Source organism: Lepisma saccharinum, chromosome 8, assembly GCF_977018435.1.
Source record: "Lepisma saccharinum chromosome 8, izLepSacc3.1, whole genome shotgun sequence".
In the NCBI taxonomy this organism is placed as follows: domain Eukaryota; kingdom Metazoa; phylum Arthropoda; class Insecta; order Zygentoma; family Lepismatidae; genus Lepisma; species Lepisma saccharinum.
Window position 1 is genome coordinate 91,058,279 of NC_139236.1, and position 20,311 is coordinate 91,078,589.

Consider the following 20,311-nt stretch of genomic DNA (forward strand, 5'->3'; position numbering starts at 1 on the left):
TCTTAAGCCGTCAGGTGACGCCACTGAACACAGGGGCACAATTCCACCTTGTCACGGCAACCAAGACGCCTCTGGTGTTAGTTTTCTGCACTAGAAATTAAAGCCATATACTTTTGATACACCCTGCGGATGCGTCCTGTCAGTCCACACTCTATTCTGAGAATCTGGACGCCTACACGTGGCCTTTTGGGCAAATAAAACTCGACTGGGTTGTAAAACAAGGTTTTGGCACTTCTTCCGTTTGTTTTCTTCAGTGAGGATGGTCTGAAGACCAATCATTTAATTGACCCACTTACTCAACTAACTCCTTTCCTCCCACACAGATTGACCTTGGGTTTGTGAGGTCGGACGATTCAAAGGGGAGCTCTAGAATTACTTTCTTCCTTTCGCCGTGGACGTGAAAATGGCGCAGTGAATTCTCTTCAAGTGTGGATGTACTCCAGCATGAAGCGATCCTCACATCGCGTTGATTAGCAACATGCCAGTCATGTAATCAGTCTGCTAATACGTTCACGCCAGTACGTTTTGACTGCTTTTAAGATCAACCGTCATTCCGTTGATAGTGCGTCGAACATTGCAGCATTTTTCGTCTAATCAGCAAGCTTTTCACTCCCAACAGTCAGTGGAAATCGTTAGGAAAAAAAACAGGTATGATAGTTATCAAAAACAGTGAGTGTTGTGATCACGAAAAACACCGATTCATGGACTAAAAGCCTATTAACAATCTTGCAAAACATTTCGTGTTTGTTAATTCCGTGTGTTGACAACAGATGGAGCAGCAGTTTAGATATTGAATTTTTATGAAACTGTGAATACATGCGTCCTGTTCAATGAAAGATACTTAACATAATAATACAGAGTATTCGTGAGATCATAACATGATTTCCTTGCTTGACTCAAAGCTAATAATTGAAGATCTAGTCCATCCTGTCTGCTCGAGCCTAAAGATATGTACAGGTGAGATACTTTTAATAACCGTTAGTCTTAAAAGTTTCATGTGATTCGAATTTTTTGACTGACTTTCCTTTCAATGTAAAGGAGTCCGAACGATATACGGATCTCACAGACGCAAATTAAAATTGTGCAGAAAGAATAAGAAAACATTTTCTACACTGTGCTGTTAAGACAATATACGTAAGTAGTGTGCAAATTTAACTTTAGCTCTTCTAAGAAGGGGATATCATACATTGCTGGGTCTAGATGTGCATATATGGGTAACACTTTACTATACCTGAGACAGATTTCTTCAAATTTACAGGAGAAAGTACTTACGCAAATCATTTTCTGTAGCGTTGTTGATGTTCGGGAATGTAATTTTGATTCATTTTAATGCGAATGCATGTGGTTTTGTACGAAAATCTATTTCCGACGCGCTATTGCTGCTGCCGCCATTTGCTTCCTGCATGAGAGCACAATACGCTCTCGTATTGTCCGTATATGCTAAATTGAACGAAAGGAGTGCTAATGGAACCAAACCTAACAGGCCTAACCTAACCTAGTAGGCATACCTCGTCCCCGTGATGGTTTGTGGGGCTATCGTGAATTTTTGGGCTAACGTCAATGGTTTTTCTGGCTTAAGGAACGATCAACGGTAAGCTATCGCCATGTTGTGTGTGGAAATAAACAAGAACAGTAAGTACTCGTAAATGTAAGAAATATACATTACTTTCCTAACAAATTCAATTATTTCACCTAAATAAGTGTTCCGGAATGCAGAATAGTACGTTAGCAATGTAAAAAAGTGCGAAAGAAATGATTCCCAGGTGTCTCAGGTATAGTAAAGTAGTACCCATATATGATAATAGCCAAATGAGTCGGTCCCTATGGCGGAGTGGTTAGCACATCACGCTGCGACGCCAAGGGTCCCGGGTTCGAATCCCGGCTCGGACATGGCTGTTTGTGATTGTCTGTCCAGAAAAGTCCTGAAATTGAAATATGAATGAAGTGATATGAGTGAATGAAGTGTGGTGGGGTAAGCTTCCGCATAGGGGCTTTCCTTAAAAAAAAAATAAGGTAAACGCTCTCGCCTTTGGTGCGAGGGGTCCCAAGTTCGATCCCTGATGGGAGCTCCAAAAATGTCGGTGTTGACCCAGCATCATGAGGGCAATTGGGAAGCTACTTGAAAAACAAGTAGCGGACTCCGGTCCCTAAGGCTGAAAACAGCGGCGATGGGAGTCGATGAGTCACTCAATGAAAATGCAACTATGACAGGGCCTGGCTCTTAGAGGGTTGTTTCGGCACAGAGTTTAGTTTAGTTTTAGAACTTTAAAATTATATGAAAACCTACATAATTAACTACTGACATAATATCTGCTTGCTGCGTTGAATTTTCATATATCGCGTATTATTATATCATTCTTCAAGGCATATACAGGGTGTCTTATAAGTAATAGCGCAAACTGACACAGGTGAAAGTAATAATATAATAGAAGCAAAAAATGCTCAGTAAGCATGGGTCTGCAAACGAGCCGTTTTCGAGATAATCGCGAATGTGTGATTTTTCAAGCCTCCACTGACTTCATTGTTTGTACACTGTAAAAAAAAATACACTTCTTGTACACTTTTGGTACACTTTCTTGCATATAATATGCACAAGATGTGTACTGAAGGTGTTGCAAAAGTGTACTTAAAGTGTTCTAGATGTGTGCGACCCGAAATGACGAAATTTTGTACACTTGTTGCACACTTTGGGGACACATTCAAAGTTGTGTGCACTTCTTCAACGCTTTCTGTACACTTTTGTTTAAAGTAAGTCTGTACACTTCTTGTACACTTTGTAGCACATGATTTCATTTTGTGTTGTTGGTCATATCGATTGTCATTTTATACTTTTTTGACAAATTAATATCTTATGAACATAAATCAATTTCATTATATAAAGCAGTAACACATATAAAATGTCACATCACAATTGGTGCCACCCATGCATGTACGTACAAGCCACTAATATTTTATTATTGGTACATTGTTTGTACACTGTAAAAATAATACCCGTTTTGTCATTTTTGGTGAACTCTCTTCGATAAAAATGTTAGGGAACGTTAAGTGTAGCAGAGATGTACGACCCGATTATTAAATTATTATTTTAAGCACAGGATTTTAAGAGTAAGATTTGACCTATTGCCCTTCAGCCATAGAAAGTTAAAATTTCCGTGTTATTAGCGTTGTTATCAATGTTCTATTATTGGGAAGAAAGGTTTCGGTACACTTCACATCTGTTTGTTCTTGTGTTCATCGTAAGAACTATTGAAAATATTGCGGCATGTTTATAAATTTTAAAATATACCAGGAAAAGAGCGCTGGTTATTATCATTACCTTACAAACAATAAAATTGACATTGAATTGAATATACTTTGGAGTTGTTAACAAGTATAGACTACCGTACGTTCATTAGATAGAAACTGGATTCGCCTCGCTTCTTTTTATAGGTATACCGTATTGGCCCGAATATAAGCCGCACATTTTAACCAAATTTCAATTGTCATTTGTTCCGAATAGTTATTTGTCTTTTTATTCTTTTTAACGATGCACAGATATGAAAGACCACAACGAGCTACGACGAAAGTGGTCCCGAGATCGAATCCCGGACTGGAGATGGGTGCGTGTCTCTTCATCAATTTCATCACTCATCCTCATCGTCGCGATTAGCCAAAAGTGGAAGTGATACGAAGCTAAATAACAAAAATAAAATCAAAACAGGAAATTTTTCCCAGAGTCCCAACTTATGGTTATTTTGGTTCTAAGTTTATTCTTACTCTTCCACCTGCTCGCTACTGAAAAATTCTGGACAAACAACCCCTCATAACTCACCACCGTAACGGTACATCTTGAGAGGCTTGAGGGGTTGAAGACAACTTTCGCAATCGCCGGAAGCATTTCGCTTGGTTGGCGTCTTCTCGCGACACGTGTTTCAGTAGTGCTTCATTTCGCATTGTGTACTGTGTATTGTAGTTCTGTGCAGATTCAGGAGAGAACGAACTACCACCACAGATTTTCGGAGTAAGAAAAGTAAGTATTTATGCATGTTTTCTACAATTTCATTTTATATGTTTCTTTGTTCGCTGAAATTCTGATTTAACTGCCTAATTATAAACGCGCGAATAAAGGAAAGAACCTGGTCAGACCCAACGATTACACCAAAATGGGAGATTAGCTTCAGGGCCCATTATTTACCATACCATAATACAGTGGCGTACGCAAGGAGGGTTACCGGGTTTAACCCCCACCTTGAGCTTTTGAAATGTTATGGAAATTGTTGTAGAAAAAAATTAAAAATGGCTAATTTATCCCAGTCAAAGATCTGCGACAGTAATAATAATAATAATAATAATTTGAATTATTATTCCCATGCAGCATGAAGAAAAACACAACATTCCAAACACAACCTAAGCGGACGCAAAGTACAATTTTGCAATTATTTTTTTTTTGCAAAAAGTCGCGCAGTGACGTGCGAGAATTGTGAAAATTCCTTGCTTCGTCGCAGTGTGCCGAGTCTGCCGACCTTATTGCAAACATTCTTCCCGGTACTGATTTCACATCCCCTTGTGAACTCCTCAAGTGATGCTGAGTCTACATCCACATCATTAAATAATGTTGAAGAAGTGCTTTGTGAATCACCTAGAAGTGATAAATATGTTGGAATGTCTATAAACTTACGTTTCAACGAAAACATAGACTCAATGGAATTTAGCAACATGTATTCTCGCGCTTCATCATCATCCTGGGCGAGTTCCATAGGTAAAGGTAATGTAGATTCCCCCGTACATATAGCACCGTGCCATGAAGGCACACGTAGTGGTGTGGCGGGCCCCAAAGATTCTCGATCTCGAACTATTTTTGCAGGTGATGTGAAATTTTGTTCTATTTCTTTCATAAATAGCAGCTGCATTAGTAGTAATTATTAGTAGTAATTTAACTAATTAATTAATTATAAGAATTATTAATTAATTTATTATTATTATTATTAAAGTATAATAAAACAATGGTAATGTGAATTTGTAGAAAGTTATCGAAAGAACACCCCCCTTGATGAAATCCTGCGTACGCTACTGTCATAATAGTTTCACATTAAGCTGCGTTGTTATCTAAATAGTTGCAAGAACTAAGTTATGTGTTAGGTGAGAGTTCAATGCTTCCTTGCTTTTGTTCTCTGCCTATTTCATTTATTTTTGTCATTGCGGACAATTCCAGTGCCGTGAAGCAAATATACAGGCATATAAAATTTGAAAATGGCAGAAAGCACACTTTTTCTCTCTCGCGGTGACTTGACCCCTCATTCTCTTTTTGGAATAAAAAAAAAACTGCCTTCTCATTCCTCTCTCCCTTTTGTTTGTAACGTTTTTGTCAATTTCTTTTCCGTTAAAGCTTCCCATCTTCATTTCTCATTTTAGTATCTCTTCCTTCCTGTTTATTTCCTCTGTTTTCGAGCATTCATTTCCCTATGTTTACCCTCACATTTTCGGCCTGTTTCTTCTTTATTCTCTCTCTCTGTTATTATTCCTCTTCCTTGCCTGCCTCTTTTCGCTTGCTTTGCTTCTATATTTCTCTCTCTCTCTCTCTCATCTATTTCTTTCTCCATTTTTATATTTCTTTCTCTGTCTTTTTCTATTTCTGTTTGTTCTTTTCTACTTGTTCCTCTTTCTCTCTCTCTTTACTATCTCCACAGAGATATATATCATTCTCTCCAATTCTTGCTTCTCTATTTCGCTCGTTTTTCTATTGCTTTATCTCTCTTGTGTTTCTCTATTTCTCTCTCGCCCGCCTGTCTCTGACTCGGCCTCTTTCCTCTCTTGTCCTCGGTCTCCCTCCCGATGGCTGATTACGTCATTGGCTTGTAATCAAAGGATCTCGGGTTCGATACCTGCTGCAGACACATTGCGCAGTGATTGGGATCACGCTTTAAACTATAGGTCCGTTCCGACCAACCTATTTGTACATAAAGTGTAGTTAAAACCAACAATTCAAACAATTCTCTTCTCCTCCTCTCTCTCTTCACCGTGTGTGTGTGCCCGACTCGCTCCTTTATCTTTATCTGCCTCTTTTCTCTTTCCTTCATTCTCTGTCTGACTCTTTAATTCTATTCCTTTCTCACATTCTCTGCCGCTTCTTCCATCTCCCTTTCTTTTATTTCTTTTAAAACACTTTTTCTTATGTGGAGATGTTGGAAATATTTACATCATGTTCGCATGTCATCATAAGAAAGAAGTGCTTTAAAGGAGAGAAAAAATAGATGAAAGAAGCGGCAGAGAATATGAGAATTGAAGAACCGGACAGAGAGTGAAGGAAAGAGAAGAGATACATAGACATACACCTAAGAGGAGGGGGGAGCGGAATACAAGAACCGAGGGAGAGGGTAAAGGGAAAAAATACGAGTACATGGGAGAGAGAGAGAAATAGGGAAGCGAGAGAGGGGGAAAGAAATATGGAAACGAACGAGAGGCATTTACACATTCTGGATGTTATTTTTTTTTTCTTTTAGAAAAGAGGAGTAGGCGTAATAAAAATCTAGAATATCTTAACCTTATATATGTGAAAGATAAGAAATATTATATTAAAAAATCCATGAATGCTAGAGACAATGGTTCTATCAGTGGCGTGCGCACTTTCTTTTGTGGTCCGTCCTCATTTTGCCATCTTTTCGTACGTCTGGCGTTCTTCTTTTTTTTTAAGTGCAGGCGAAAGGGGGTTATAACCCCCACCAATAACTCTCCTTGGGCGCGCCACATTAGCACGCAATATTAATTGGATATTTTCCATATCCAGTGTAGTTTCGAGAACTAGACAATGGATAATATCGAATTAACATTCCATACTAACATCACTTTAAACAATAAAAAATATATATATATCACTCATCTTAGTAATAAGAATGAAATGATCATCCTAGGACTTTATAAAAAAAATATTTTTAAATGCTACTTGTCTGTTGTTCATTATTCTTAACTGTGCCATTAAATTGATATACTCAACTAGTATTTTGTTTTGATATCACTAGTTCTCATGCAAAAGTTTCTTTTATTATTATTCTTAAGGCACCTATTGTTCCTGTCATGAAGACAAGAGAGAAATATTCAGAAGCTATTGTCGTGCAGAGAATTGTGAGGCATATGATTCGACTGAAGAAGGATTATTCTGTGCTTATTGTGGATATCTACCCACCAAGGATGCAAAAGGTAAGTGTGTGTTACATATTGTTATCTGAAACATGAATATTTGCATTTCCAAATCAATCAGTGATAAGAAATCTCACTTTCCGTAGACAATTTACCATGATAAAAGTATTCCTCGTGTTTGAAATTTGGACTTGCGAGTTAACAAATATAAATAGAAGAAGTCAAAGTTGAATTAATTTAAACTGTCTTCAGAATATATTTCCTTCGCTTCAACATTAGGTACATTTAAGGCTCAGATTTATTAAACTGCTTGACGCAACATCAATGTGGCATATCAAAAGGGGGTTGGTGGGGGTCACAACTTATAACCACCTCTTTTGCTCAGTATTCCTTAAAAAATGTTGAAAAAAAAACATCAAAGGCAGAAAAAATGGCAAATTGAGGGCTCATTAATAAAAATAAGCATATGTACCCCTCCTCCTTTCGAAAATCCTGATAACTCGTAACATCACTCACAATCTGAATAGCTTCTTATTGGATGACATAATGATCAGATCTTAACCCCCTCATACCTTTGATACCAGCTTTATAAATGAGACTCAGGTTAATTCAATATGCTTAACTGTTAAGGTTTGTAGTCTGTCTGTCTGTCTCTCTCTCTTTCAGTAGTGGAATTCTCTTGTGGAAAATTATTTTTATACTCATAGATGTTATAGATAAGGATATCATGTCAATTTTGCTGTTTAATTTTGCTTTTATACTGCTTAATGTGCAATAACTATATCTTGTCTCTTTTATTTTATTTTATCTATTTGTGCATATTACCTCTTTTTATGCTTCCTTTCAAAAGTGTCTGTAGCAATGCCTATTATCCTAATGACATGTGGAATATGCATTTTTAAGTCATAAAGTAATTTTGGCTCTAAATTTTTCCTACCACCTTTAAATACAAACTGTCATCCACAGATGGAAAATCCAGAATACACCACTCTAAATATTTTTTTGTGCAAGTGATAAATTATTTTAAGTAACTTAACTATACAAAAATAATGGCCAACACGAGAAACAGTCATGTATATTCTCTTTCACTTTCTTAATTGCTTGAGATATGGAATGGTATTTTTTTCTGTTAACATACAAACTTTTATGCACATCAAAGACTTGGAAATTTAATTATTACAATGACATTTAGTCATGGAAAGTGGTAGAGGAGCAGAGAGAACTCTTTCTCCTCTTATTTGTTTTTCTTTTTGTTTCATCCTTTCTTTTCTCTTTTCTTTCCACTTGCTTTCTCTATTCAGCCTCTCTCTTTGTCAGAGCGAAATAGACTCCTTCCCTCACTCATGTCTTTTATTCCCTCTTCTCCTTTATCTCTCTCTCGCTCTCTGTGTCTCTCACTGGATTTATCATTTTTCTTCTCTCCAACACACACACATATGTATGAGAGTGTGTGTCTCATTTAGAGAGAGAGAAATATGTGTGTGTGTGTGTGTCATCTTCCCTTTCTCTCTCACTGCATTTCTTCCATTTTTCTTCTCTCCTAGAGGGAGACAGACAGAGAAATATGTGTGTGAGACAGTCATCCTTTCTCTGAAGGAACAGAAAAAGGAAAGAGAGAAGGAAGAAAAGAGTGAGAGAGAAGAGGAGAGTGATAGAGTGAGCCCTCAGTCTGCCTTTCTCTCTCCCTCTCAAATTTTCTATCCTTTTGTGAGGGAAAGAGAGGTGGTGGGATGGGAAGGAGAAAAGAGTGAGAGGGGGAGGGAAGAGAAGAAAAGAGAGATAAGTTATGAAGATTGATTGATTTAGTTTATTTTACTTCGCGTTTTGTGCCTCTTGGCTAATTTGCGAAGATGGGGATGAGTGATGAAATGATGAAATTGATGAATGGACATTCACAAACAACCAAGCCCGACCGGGATTCGAACCCGGGACCCTTGGCGTCGCAGCGCGATGTGCTAACCACTCGACCACAGGGTCGGGCATAAGTTATGAAGAGTTTCCAATTGTAATTCATATACAAATTACATAATTTAAAACCATGCATTCTCTTCATCTGTTTTAGTCTCACATAAGTTCCTAATTATTATATTTTCAAAGCTCCAAGTAATGTTCCTCTGTGATAAAGTGTTGACTGTTTCACATTCATATTATATGATATAAACAGGAAAAATTAGTCTTGTATTTTTTAAATCAACTTTTTATGTATAGGATAAACGTTTATGAACAGAAAAGTAATATAAATGAACTAAATTGAGTATGCTATATCTTTATTCACTTTGTTTTGGCTTATAAGTATATTTCAGAATCTGTCTCCTCTATAGTTTTACAAAGAATATTATTGCTATTATATTTACACCACCTGGGTATGGTAATATTTTCCCAGTGCTAATTTAAATAAACCTTGAATGTTCTCTGTTTCATACCAGTAAATATGGTATTTGTTTTGTTTTACAGTAACTTCACATCAATATTTTCTTGGCCCTGTGCAAAGACATGCAACATAAAGGAGAAAGTGCTCTTGTGATGAGTTTCGGGTTCAAGTCTGGCCTGTATAGGAGTATTTTTGTGTACCCGTCTTCATGCATCAAAGGTAAGCGCATACAAACTTTAATTGCTGTAGTTGAGGGGAGGAACAGTGAAAGTAATATACTAAAGGTTTAGAAGTTGACAAGTTGGATTCTAAATATTTTGTAGTCATTAGTAAAATAGAAGAGCTGAATTCTTGGTTACTGTTGTTGTCTTTAATATGAGTGGTTCTTGGTTTGAACTCTTTGGAGTTCCAAAGTTCTGTATTAACACAACATCATAACAGTTGGGGAGCTACATGCAATAAATAAAATACTGTGAGCTTGAACACCAGTAACAGTGCTGATGGTACACAATGCGTTAAGCACATATTATCCAATGAAAAGCTGTCTGTCTGGCAGGCCTTGACCCCTCAAAGGGATGTGGAGTCATGGAATTTAGTGTAGGTAAAAGGGAAGCAAATTGGTACAGGGATCTGCTTGAATGTCAAAGCATTGTGTTCTTGGGTCATGGCAGATATTAAATAAGTCAAATTTAATGTCAGTGTACAACAGCCATTTGAGGGCATTGTTCTACCATGTATTTTTTTTCTTTTTTTGTGGGTTGATGCATAGTTAAGTCTCATTGCGAGAGAGAGATTGTTTTAATTGGATAATACTTGATCAGGAATAAATGTGATGTTTTGTAATTAAATTCAAGAAAAAAATATGATATTTATGCATGCTTCATTTATTTTCAGGAATTATCACCGTTTGGTAACAAAAGATTTTGAGAAAGAAGCACCCTATCTGGCACTATTAGTGGAAGGAATGTTGTCCCGGTAGCTGAGGATGCTAGAAAGTGCAGTGTGCCACTTTACGAACATTTATCTATGCACTTGTTGACATATACTATAGTTTTGAATTAGACTACCCCAAAAGTTGTGCTACATGTATGGTATTAGTCCAGTATATGTATACTATTAGGCCATAAAGACAGACTGTCACCTCAAGTCATCTATCTTATGTGAGAAGTTCAAGGATTGAAAGCAGACTATGCATTAAGTACCAGTGTATCTGTGACAAACAATAAATGTTCTGTCTCAGGATCTTCTGTATCATTTGTTACTATGAATTGCACCTAAGTTTCTCTTATTGTTCATTAGCAACAATGGTGTGGTGATTGAAAATGGTATTCATAGTGTTTCTGTGTTTTATATTCATTTTAGGTTACAGGTTGTTGATTTTTTTTCTGTTTAATGACAATGCTTCTTTACTCCTGCATCATTTATTTTTTGTTCATAATTGAATTTTTTTCCTATTTGGTTTATTCTTGTGATTGTTAATCTGCATGTATACACGATAAGGCATAAACATGTAGATTAAATGAGAAGAAAAATTTATTTACTTTCTTTTTTCAGCTATGATCTCTCATTTTGTGCAAAAGTTATTTTCAATATCTCCTGAAAGTGTCATTTCAGTTTCAATATTCAATTCAAAATTTGCACATATAACCAACCATGAACTCACAAGGCCATGCCACTTTGAAGCAGAAAGGTGTGTTTATATATGCACAAATGTGAACAAGCTCAATTTTTTAATTAAATGTAGCTTAGCACCCCCATTACCCTGCACTAGAGAAATTTACACTAAGCTCCCTCCGCCTAAAATATTACAGTACTGATAAATTATTTCGTTGTGTACTAAGAAGTGTTTTCAGCATGTTCTAAATGTGGGAAGTGTACTATAAATGATAAAATAATTTCTAGAATGCACTTAACACACTTGCAGAATATATAATATTGACAATATTCCTTTCCATCACTTTTTCAGCATATACAACACTTCTGAAGCACATTAAATGTGAAGTGCTTCAAGAGAGTGTTTGAAAAGTGAAATTTTTTTTACAGTGGAGAAATGTATTGGAACTTTTCCCTTGCAGGTATGCAAGAAAAGAAAAAAATTGATGCATTTCAATGTGTCACTCTACACACTAAAGATGCATCAAATTTTTTGACTCCAACGACACGTTTAGGTGCATCAACCGAAATATCCACTTTAATGTGTCATTTGACACATTTATTTCGATGCATTTAGGTGCATCTTTCAGTTTGATGCATTTTTAATGTGTCATTGGAGTCAAAAAAATTACGCACTTTTGTGTGTCAATTGACACACTTTGAGTTCTGTGTGAAAGTTGTTGCTTTTTCCTCCTTCAATTGTCAAGTTCAATGTGACTCAACTGTATTTTTATTCTAGAAACTAAGTATGAGTACTGAATTGCGATATATCTCATGTGTGCAAGAAGTGCTTTCAATGTGTTCTGAAAGTGTCGCTCAAGTATTTTCACAAGTGTTCCAAATGTGTAAAGTGTACCAGAAGTGATCAAAAGTAGTTTCTGCAGCACACTTCTTACACACTTTTGGGACACATTTACATTGGAAGCACTTCTTGCACACTTCCTGTACACTTCTTTTGCTGCACTTTTTGTACACTTCCTGTACACTTTTGAAGCACTTCCTGTACACTATTGAAGCACTTCCTGTACACTTCTTGTGCACATTTAATGTGTACAAGAAGTGATCAAAAGTAGTTTCTAGGAAGTGTTCCAAAAATGTGCAGAAAGTGTATTTTTTTTTACAGTGTAAACGTGGTCCTAGTTGGATAAATGCTAATAATGTGTGCGAATAAGCCGTCATTGATTGCATTTTGTAAACACCGAGTGCTTTACTCCTTGCGCGTTCCGAGGTTTGCTCTTTGTTTACAAAACAGAAAATTTCCGAGAGGTGGCGTTGTAATCAAACAGGATGGATACAATCAGTACACAGTCTAAACGTACTGTGGGAGTCACTTCTCTTACTGTATTATTAGCATTTTACCAACTAGGACGATGTTTACAAACAATGAAGTCAGTGGCGGCTTGTAATCACACATTCGCGATTATCTCGAAAACAGCTCGTTTGCAGACACATGCTTACTGAGACTTTTTTGCTTCTATTATCGTGTACTTTCATTTGTGTCAGTTTGCGCTATTACTTTTGAGACACCCTGTATTAGTAATTTTTGTGTTGCACATAAAATCTATTTTAGCATGCAATGTTAATTGGACATTACCCATTGTCTAACGCTTCTAATACTTACCTAACACATCGTTTATATAGCCTGACAAGTTAAGTCCCGATATGCGCAGATCGCTGCGGAGCACTTCCTATTACGTCATCCTCCCCACCACTCTTCTACTCACTGGTTTGGCGTTGAGAGTTCCAGCGGTGCCAACTCAGCAAAATTAAGCCAAAATAAATATGACAAACGATTTTCACTGTCTAGCGTGACGGTGCATGTAGGCTCCTATTATATCAGTGGTTCATTTGATTTAATCCGACCTTTGAAAATGCGTGCGGTGCACCGATCGTAAACTGTAGTATTACGCACGTGCGTTAAGGTTTATAACGAAGAGAAACTACAGGGCGAATGACTTCATTTTCTGAATGCGACATCGAGCAGTGGCCTGTTTTTTTGTTGTTATTTTAAACCGACCGAGTGGGGTGGTTGTTCGTTTGTTTATCGTACAACAATCACTACGAGAAGGCAATCTGATAACACGCTTGCCTGTGTTCTTTTCTAAAGCATTGAAATGTTCATGCTCTTTACTCTTGGCTGCAAGATTCTTACTTTGAAAGAGATGGACTTATGGACGAGCGTGTAGATGAATTGATAATTAAACTTGGTGAAGCCGATTCAGACACTGACACAGATTCATCGGTAGACACAGACTGGGATGAGTGGAAGAGTGAAACTGAAGAAGGAGAACTGGAAAACATTTAGAAGATGAGCTCAGTTCTATCGTTTATATATTCTTCATTTTTCTATCGTTTTATTTCATACATTTCTTATGCTGGTAAGAAATATCATTAATATAACTTAATTAATTTAAGGTTTAAAGGGAAAATATCAAAATGTATTTAGAATTTAGCGTAATCAATAGGTAGCGTAGGTGAGGGGATACTAATTCATGCCTTTCACATTCAAATTTCGTTGAAAATTCTCAGACAATTCCACTCCCTCCAGGCTGCAACACTGCGAACCAAAGTCGCCGCAGACAATGGAGTGGGGAAATGTGATGTGAGGTGCGCAAACAATGGATTGCAGCGTCTTGTTTTTAAACTTGTCAAGTTATAGAGATCAACTGTTCTCTTGTCTTCAGGCGAACAATTTAAATTTGCTGATTGTGGCGTTCGAACGTACGACTGATCTGTGGTTTCACTACAAATACGGTGTGCTTACCAACTACTACATGTAGGTTAGATCCCAGGCCGATACTCCAACCCGGGCACATCGTGAGGCGACGCCAGGGGTCCCGGGTTCGAATCCCGGCTGGGCATGGATGTTTGTGAGTGTCCATTCATCAATTTCATCATACCATCACTCATCCCCATCTTCGCAAATTAGCCAAAAGTGGCACAAAAAGTGAAGTAAAATAAGGAAAATCAATCAATCAATCAATCAATCCAACGTGGGACGTCGGTGGCGAGCTCGTCAGCTGACCAGTTAAACGAACTTGGCCACCGAACTTGCGCATGTAACAAAAGAACCATTGGCACTGAAAATCAGAGAATTATTTGAATCTGATTTATGTTAAACCTAGTATTTACAGCAGACTAGCATTTGTACATATGAATTTGCAGAAACAGTTCACCAGCCAAATTTTCCTGTGAAAGGATTGAATGTAAGTATGACGTAACGAATAGCGTTGAAATGGTGTGGCTTTTCCTGTTCTACAGTAGTGGCATTAATTCTGGACACTTTTAGTAAAATGTTATTTTTTTAAAAATCTCGAATGTAAAAACTAATTTCTGTATAGAAATATTAAACAAGTTTAAATTACATCGTTCAGTAACTTCAATAATTGCATCTGAGTGCAGCATTGTAGTCTATTATTGTTATTGTTATTTTAAACCAACAGAACGCTTGTGTGCGATTGTTGTATAGTAGGTCAACTGGGAGCATCATTGTTGTATATTGTTCAGTAGCTTCAAGAATTTCATCTTACTGCAGCTCTGATTATTGGTATTTTCTGTATTGTACTGTGGGTTAAGTGTGAGCTTTATTGTTTGCAGCAGTAGGAAGTTGACCTACTATACAACAATCGCACACAAGCGTTCTGTAGGTTAAAAATAACAATTATAATCAGACTACAATGCTGCACTCGGATGCAATTATTGAAGTTACTGAACGATGTCATTTAAACTTGTTTAATATTTCTATACAGAATATAGTTTCTACATTCGAGATTTTTTTAAAAAATAACATTTTACTAAAAGTGTCCAGAATTAATGCCACTACTGTATTACCTTATATTATACATTACTGATTTCTACCACACAGTAACATATGTTTCTTTCACATTTGCGTTGTCATCCATTGCATTGCACGAAGCGACGCTTGTACGATTAACAAATTTACCTTCTGAAAATCTGACGGTAATACTTCTGTTACAGTATCACATTTTTATCCAAATAGGGGGGTAAAATCATCCTTGGCCGGGTTAGAAATGTTGCCAGGGACACTTGGAGTTTTTGGGAGGAACCACTGTCACACTCTTCTGCCAGTTAATTCGCTCTCTACGTGTAAAATAAAAACAATATCTTACGTACTGTATAATAGATAGTTCAGAACACGTTACATTATTTAACTATCCGTAACGCTATGTCCAACGTGGATACGGGCAGTGTGGTGCGTGCGGTGTGATGCGAGCGCCGCACCGCAGATATGTGCGTGAACGCCGGGAGTGTCCAACGTTACTGCGTGCGATTGTGATGAGCAGTTGCGACTAACATGGCTTCCAGTTCGGTGCTTTTGGCCGTTGTTGATGCAAGGTACAGATTTTTAATGATCGATGTGGGTGCATATGGCAAAGAAAGTGATGCTGGTGTATATTCTAACTCAGCACTTTATCAAAATGTCGAAAATGGTTTCTTACCAAAAGATTTGCAGCTGTCCAACTTCCATCAAAAAGACCCATTTGTGTTTGTAGGAGACGAAGCATTTCCATTACGAACATATCTTATGAGACCATATTCTAAAAGAAGAGTTCAAATAATGCAGCCGCGTCATATTTCAATTATCGTGGAGTGTGCTTTCGGCATAAGTGCTGCGAAATTTAGGATCCTATTGAAACCAATTGAAACTAGTGTACAGCATGCTGTTCATATTGTTAAAGCAATTCGCATTCTGCATAATGTTATAATTGACATAGAAAAAGATTCTCTTGTAAACGTCTTGGACGAAAATGTGATGGACAGGAACCTACAGCTCTCGAAGGAACAACCGCGCTTCGAGAGCAGCAGAAAATGTACGAACCGTATTCTGTGATTTCTTCTCAGTGAATACAATTTGATGTTTTTGTTCATCCACTCACGACTTTCAAATACTTAAAACGTGAAAAATGTTTCGGAATCCCACTCCTTATCAACAATTAAACGATCTTTGTAACGAGGGTTTGTTTTATCCCACAACACATTTCTTCTTTGCACTTCTGCAATAAGCCCTTCCATCTTTCTCGGCGACTCGCCACCGGACGGCAAATGCGATACAAAACAAACCTGTTTGAAAATCAAACGTTGCGTGCGTTGCGAGCGGACGAATCGCACGCGTAACGTGTCCACGTAGGACGGGCTCATTGCTGACTACAGGTTTGATCGGATACGACTGCCGCGTTGCTCGCATCGCACCGCACGCACCGCGCTGACCGTATCCACGTTGGACATAGCGTGTTATCTCTTTTGAACGTTATATAAAGTGAGATTTTGCAGGTAACTGAATTTTTCGTTCATTCTTTACAATGCAAGAAAGGGTGATTGATAAATGTTCAAAAATATATAAATATTATTCATAATTTATGTATTCGCACGCACGCACGCACACACACACACACACACACACACACACATCATGAGATGTAATCAAAAGATGAATGTGCCTTGTTTGTTTCAGGTGATGATCAGTGACCAGGATGATCCTCCTCCATGTGACCGTGGCGCTCGCAGCAACGATCAGCGTTTGTTCGTCGGCGTCTTGCCCCACCAAGTGTTACTGCGACTTCGACGGCAAGAGCAACGCGACGGACTGCTCGAGACAGGGCCTTCGTCACATTCCCAGAGGGATAGATGTCTCCACCAGCGACCTCCTGCTGTACTCCAACAACATATCCCAACTGAACAAGCACGACTTCAAGAAGATCCACAAGCTCCAGTACCTGGATCTCTCCAACAACCCTTTGGATGACGTTGATGAGAATGTCCTGCATCCCCTTAGATCCCTGCGGGGGTTGAAAATGGCCAACTGCAGCTTGAGGAAAGTGCCGCGGGGGATGTTCTCAAGGGTGGTCTTCCTAAAGCATCTCCTCCTGCCAAACAATCCGCTGGAGGAAGTCGAACCCGGTGCCTTCTCGAACCTTACACAGCTCATGTGGTTGGACATGTCCAGCAGCAACATCACAATGTTGCCACCTGACTTGTTTTCGAGTCAAAAACTGCTGAAATATCTAATATTGTCCCATAACCCCGTGTCGAGAATCGATCCTGACCTCTTTGCTAATCTTAAGAACCTCACACTCTTGAATCTTAAGGACTGTGGCATATCTGGTCTAAGTCATCAGGTCTTCTCGCAACTCACATCTCTACAGACGCTTGTCCTGTCGCACAATCCGTTCACAGAACTACTTCCCAGGACGCTCGACTCACTCGCCAAACTCAGCACTCTTGAACTCAAGCGCTGCAACCTGTCTTCCCTATCCAGTACCACTTTCTCCAAACTACGTCTACTAAAGGAGCTGTACCTCTCAGACAATCCTCTTCGAGTACTACCCACAAGTATCTTCAGATCACTCTATAAGCTTCTACGTCTTGATCTTACAAACTGCTCTCTGGATCATCTCCACGGGTCTATGTTCTCAAGCACCACCTCACTCAAATACCTAAAGTTGTCGCACAACCCACTTCACATGGTTGACTCAACAACTTTCGAACACCTCGGCAACCTTAACTCCGTAATCCTAACGCATTGCAATCTCCTGTACCTACGCAACAATACTTTTTCCAACATGAAGAAGGTGACCACTCTTCATCTGTCACATAATAAACTATCCACCATTCAAAACGGAACTTTCGAGTCACTCGTGAACCTAAAACTCCTATATCTGAACCACTGCAAGTTGACGACTCTGCCCATGGACGTTTTCGCAGGCCTCAAGAAGCTGCAGCACCTTGATCTATCCCACAATCTCTTGGGCGAAGTCAGGATGGTGTGGTTTGTACCGCTAGTGGAGCTGAAGATACTAAAACTAGCCCTCTGTAACCTTTCCAAGGCCACGATCAACCCTATGCAGAACCTGACAAGGCTTGAGGTACTCCATTTCGGAAACAACCCACTAGGTAGCCTCGAACCAGGGGTCTTTGCCTCAATGGATAACCTTCAAGTCCTGAGAGCTCAATCTTGTGACCTCAGCTCTTTAGAGGAGGAGTATCTGAAGATGCTACCAAACCTTAGAGAGCTACATGTGGAAGGTAACAACATACACGAACTCAATGTGAGTGTCGTGAATTCTCTAACTAATTTGGAACTTTTTAACGTAAGCCAGAGTAATGTGACAAATGTTATTGGTGCTCTGAGTAACACAAGTTTAACAAAATTCAACGTTTCGGGTAACAAACTCACAACTTTAGACAGGGCCATCTTTGAGTTGGCTACGAACTTGAAAGTCCTCGACTTATCTGACAACCCTTGGATGTGCGACTGTGCGCTTCAGGAAGTAGCACAATTGGCCACGAACAGATCAGTCAACCTGGGAGACTCGGCCTTTTGTGCGGAGCCAATCAGCGTCTTCGGAGAGCCCTTGTCAGCCAATGAGAGCTTCGTATGTGGCGTCCTGGAGGAAGCGGTAAATAAGATCTTGATGGCTGTGATCATTGCGTTGATTCTTCTGACAGCAGCCTTTGTGACAATTCTTCTTGCTACCATTAAGTGCAATTGCAAGTGCAAGCACAGAAAAGCCATGAAGAAGAGCACTATTTGCAGTTCATGAACTCAATGTGTTAGCCAACAGTAACAAGTACAATAAATTACATATTGAAACAAATATTTCTAAAAGAGTTTTTTTCACTATTGTGAACCGATATAGGGATCTCCCAGATGGCGTAGTGGTAATGCTGTTGCTGTAATGAAGACGAACTGGATTCGGTTCCCTGTAAAGGTTCATTGCATACTGGTTCGAATCTCACTTGAAGCTGCAGGTCCAGCCCCAATTTACAAATTCGGGATTAGAGAATTAGTAAATCAGTCCACCTCGATGGTCCTCTATGAAGTCCTGTAATCTCAGCGATGTCATAGTGATAGCGTCGTTGCCTTGTAATCAAGGTGTCTCGGGTTCGATACCCGGTGGAGGCACATAGTGGTTCGGATCCCAGTGTAAACTGTATGTCCAGTCCCGATTAGCCTTACTGTGCATAAAGTGGACTTAAACACCAAATCAATGAATCAATCAATCAAGTCCTGTACTTGAATATTGCATTCTGTTTGTTTCTTCAATATGATCCCTTCACTGTGTGAGCTAATCAAATTTCATCGTAGCAATTCACCAAAAGTAATAAAAGAAGCGACAAATAGTAACAGTGTTTATCCTAGAATCATTTTTGCAGTAGATGCTAAGCCTAGGAGTGGCCGAACGAGTTGAGTGGTAGATTCACCATCCTATCACCGAAGGTTCTTGGTTCGAGTTTTGATCCAGCATTGCCAGCTTAAAAATTCAAATTATCGGGTGATACTTTCAGTTTAAACAATGTACAAACAAATTACGGTCAATATTAATTAAACAATGTTTGCACATACATGTTCCTACCATTATTCCTTTGTCTTTGTATTTCGATCTTTAGAAATTCTTACAATTAGGGTCAGGAATTTTATGTAATTATATTAATATATTTACGTGGCCAAGCAGATACAACACTGTTAGGACCCATATAGACTACATAGATATCATATTTTGAAGTATATTACATATTTTCCTTTGAGAGTGCATATTTTCACATAGAATGCTGCATTTTCGCCATTTCTCTAGTTTTCATTAAAAAAGGCAAATATATTTGCGGTTCGAAAATTCAAAATATGACTTCCAAAAATTCGCTATTTTCAATTGAATCTGAAAGACTCGTCATTTTGGGTTCACTTGATCTTGTTTGAAGCCATGAAAATATCACCGTAAATATCAAGGCTCCCTGATTACTTTGATCGTCACTGCCGCCATATTTCGCAACGCAAAAAAATCTGTGCTGCTTCTGTGCTTGTCAGCAGATCAGGTAGCGCCGCTGACGGAATCCCCGAGAAATAGACTCGAGCCTAAAGAAATAGAGAATGAGAGAGAGATACAATCGAAGACTAAGAAAAGATACAATCGAAGACTAAGAAAAATATTATTAACATATTTTAATATACTCACATATTTTTACATATTTATGTACATATTTCGAATGTTTTGGTAACATAACAATCCGGGTCTTACTTATAATAGGCCTATACAGTCGATCTCACCCCTTCTTTCCACGGAACCAAGACCTAAAATATAATACAAACACTAATATTATTGTACGTGCGCAATCTACTTTGGTTTTGCTTGTACATAAATTATTTTGAAGTTTATT

At 38.4% G+C, this 20,311-nt stretch overlaps 1 protein-coding gene across 2 annotated transcripts; it reads left to right on the top strand.

Moving 5' to 3' along the window:
* The first annotated feature begins 402 nt into the window (after window positions 1–402).
* Window positions 403–18,741, top strand: LOC145991291 (uncharacterized). Of its 2 annotated transcripts, none has more exons than XM_083127281.1 (2): window positions 403–957; window positions 16,611–18,741. In XM_083127281.1, exon 2 carries the CDS (start codon window positions 16,630–16,632, stop codon window positions 18,697–18,699), a length of 2,070 nt encoding a protein of 689 aa, XP_082983407.1. In that variant the 5' UTR covers window positions 403–957; window positions 16,611–16,629; the 3' UTR covers window positions 18,700–18,741. The 2 variants fall into 2 exon arrangements, with proteins under 2 accessions (XP_082983407.1, XP_082983408.1); XM_083127282.1 differs by having other exon boundaries at window positions 403–648.
* Window positions 18,742–20,311: the final 1,570 nt, after the last annotated feature.

Excerpts from the sequence above, each read along its gene's own strand:
- LOC145991291 (XM_083127281.1), top strand. The coding sequence starts at position 16,630 with ATGATCCTCCTCCATGTGACCGTGGCGCTCGCAGCAACGATCAGCGTT.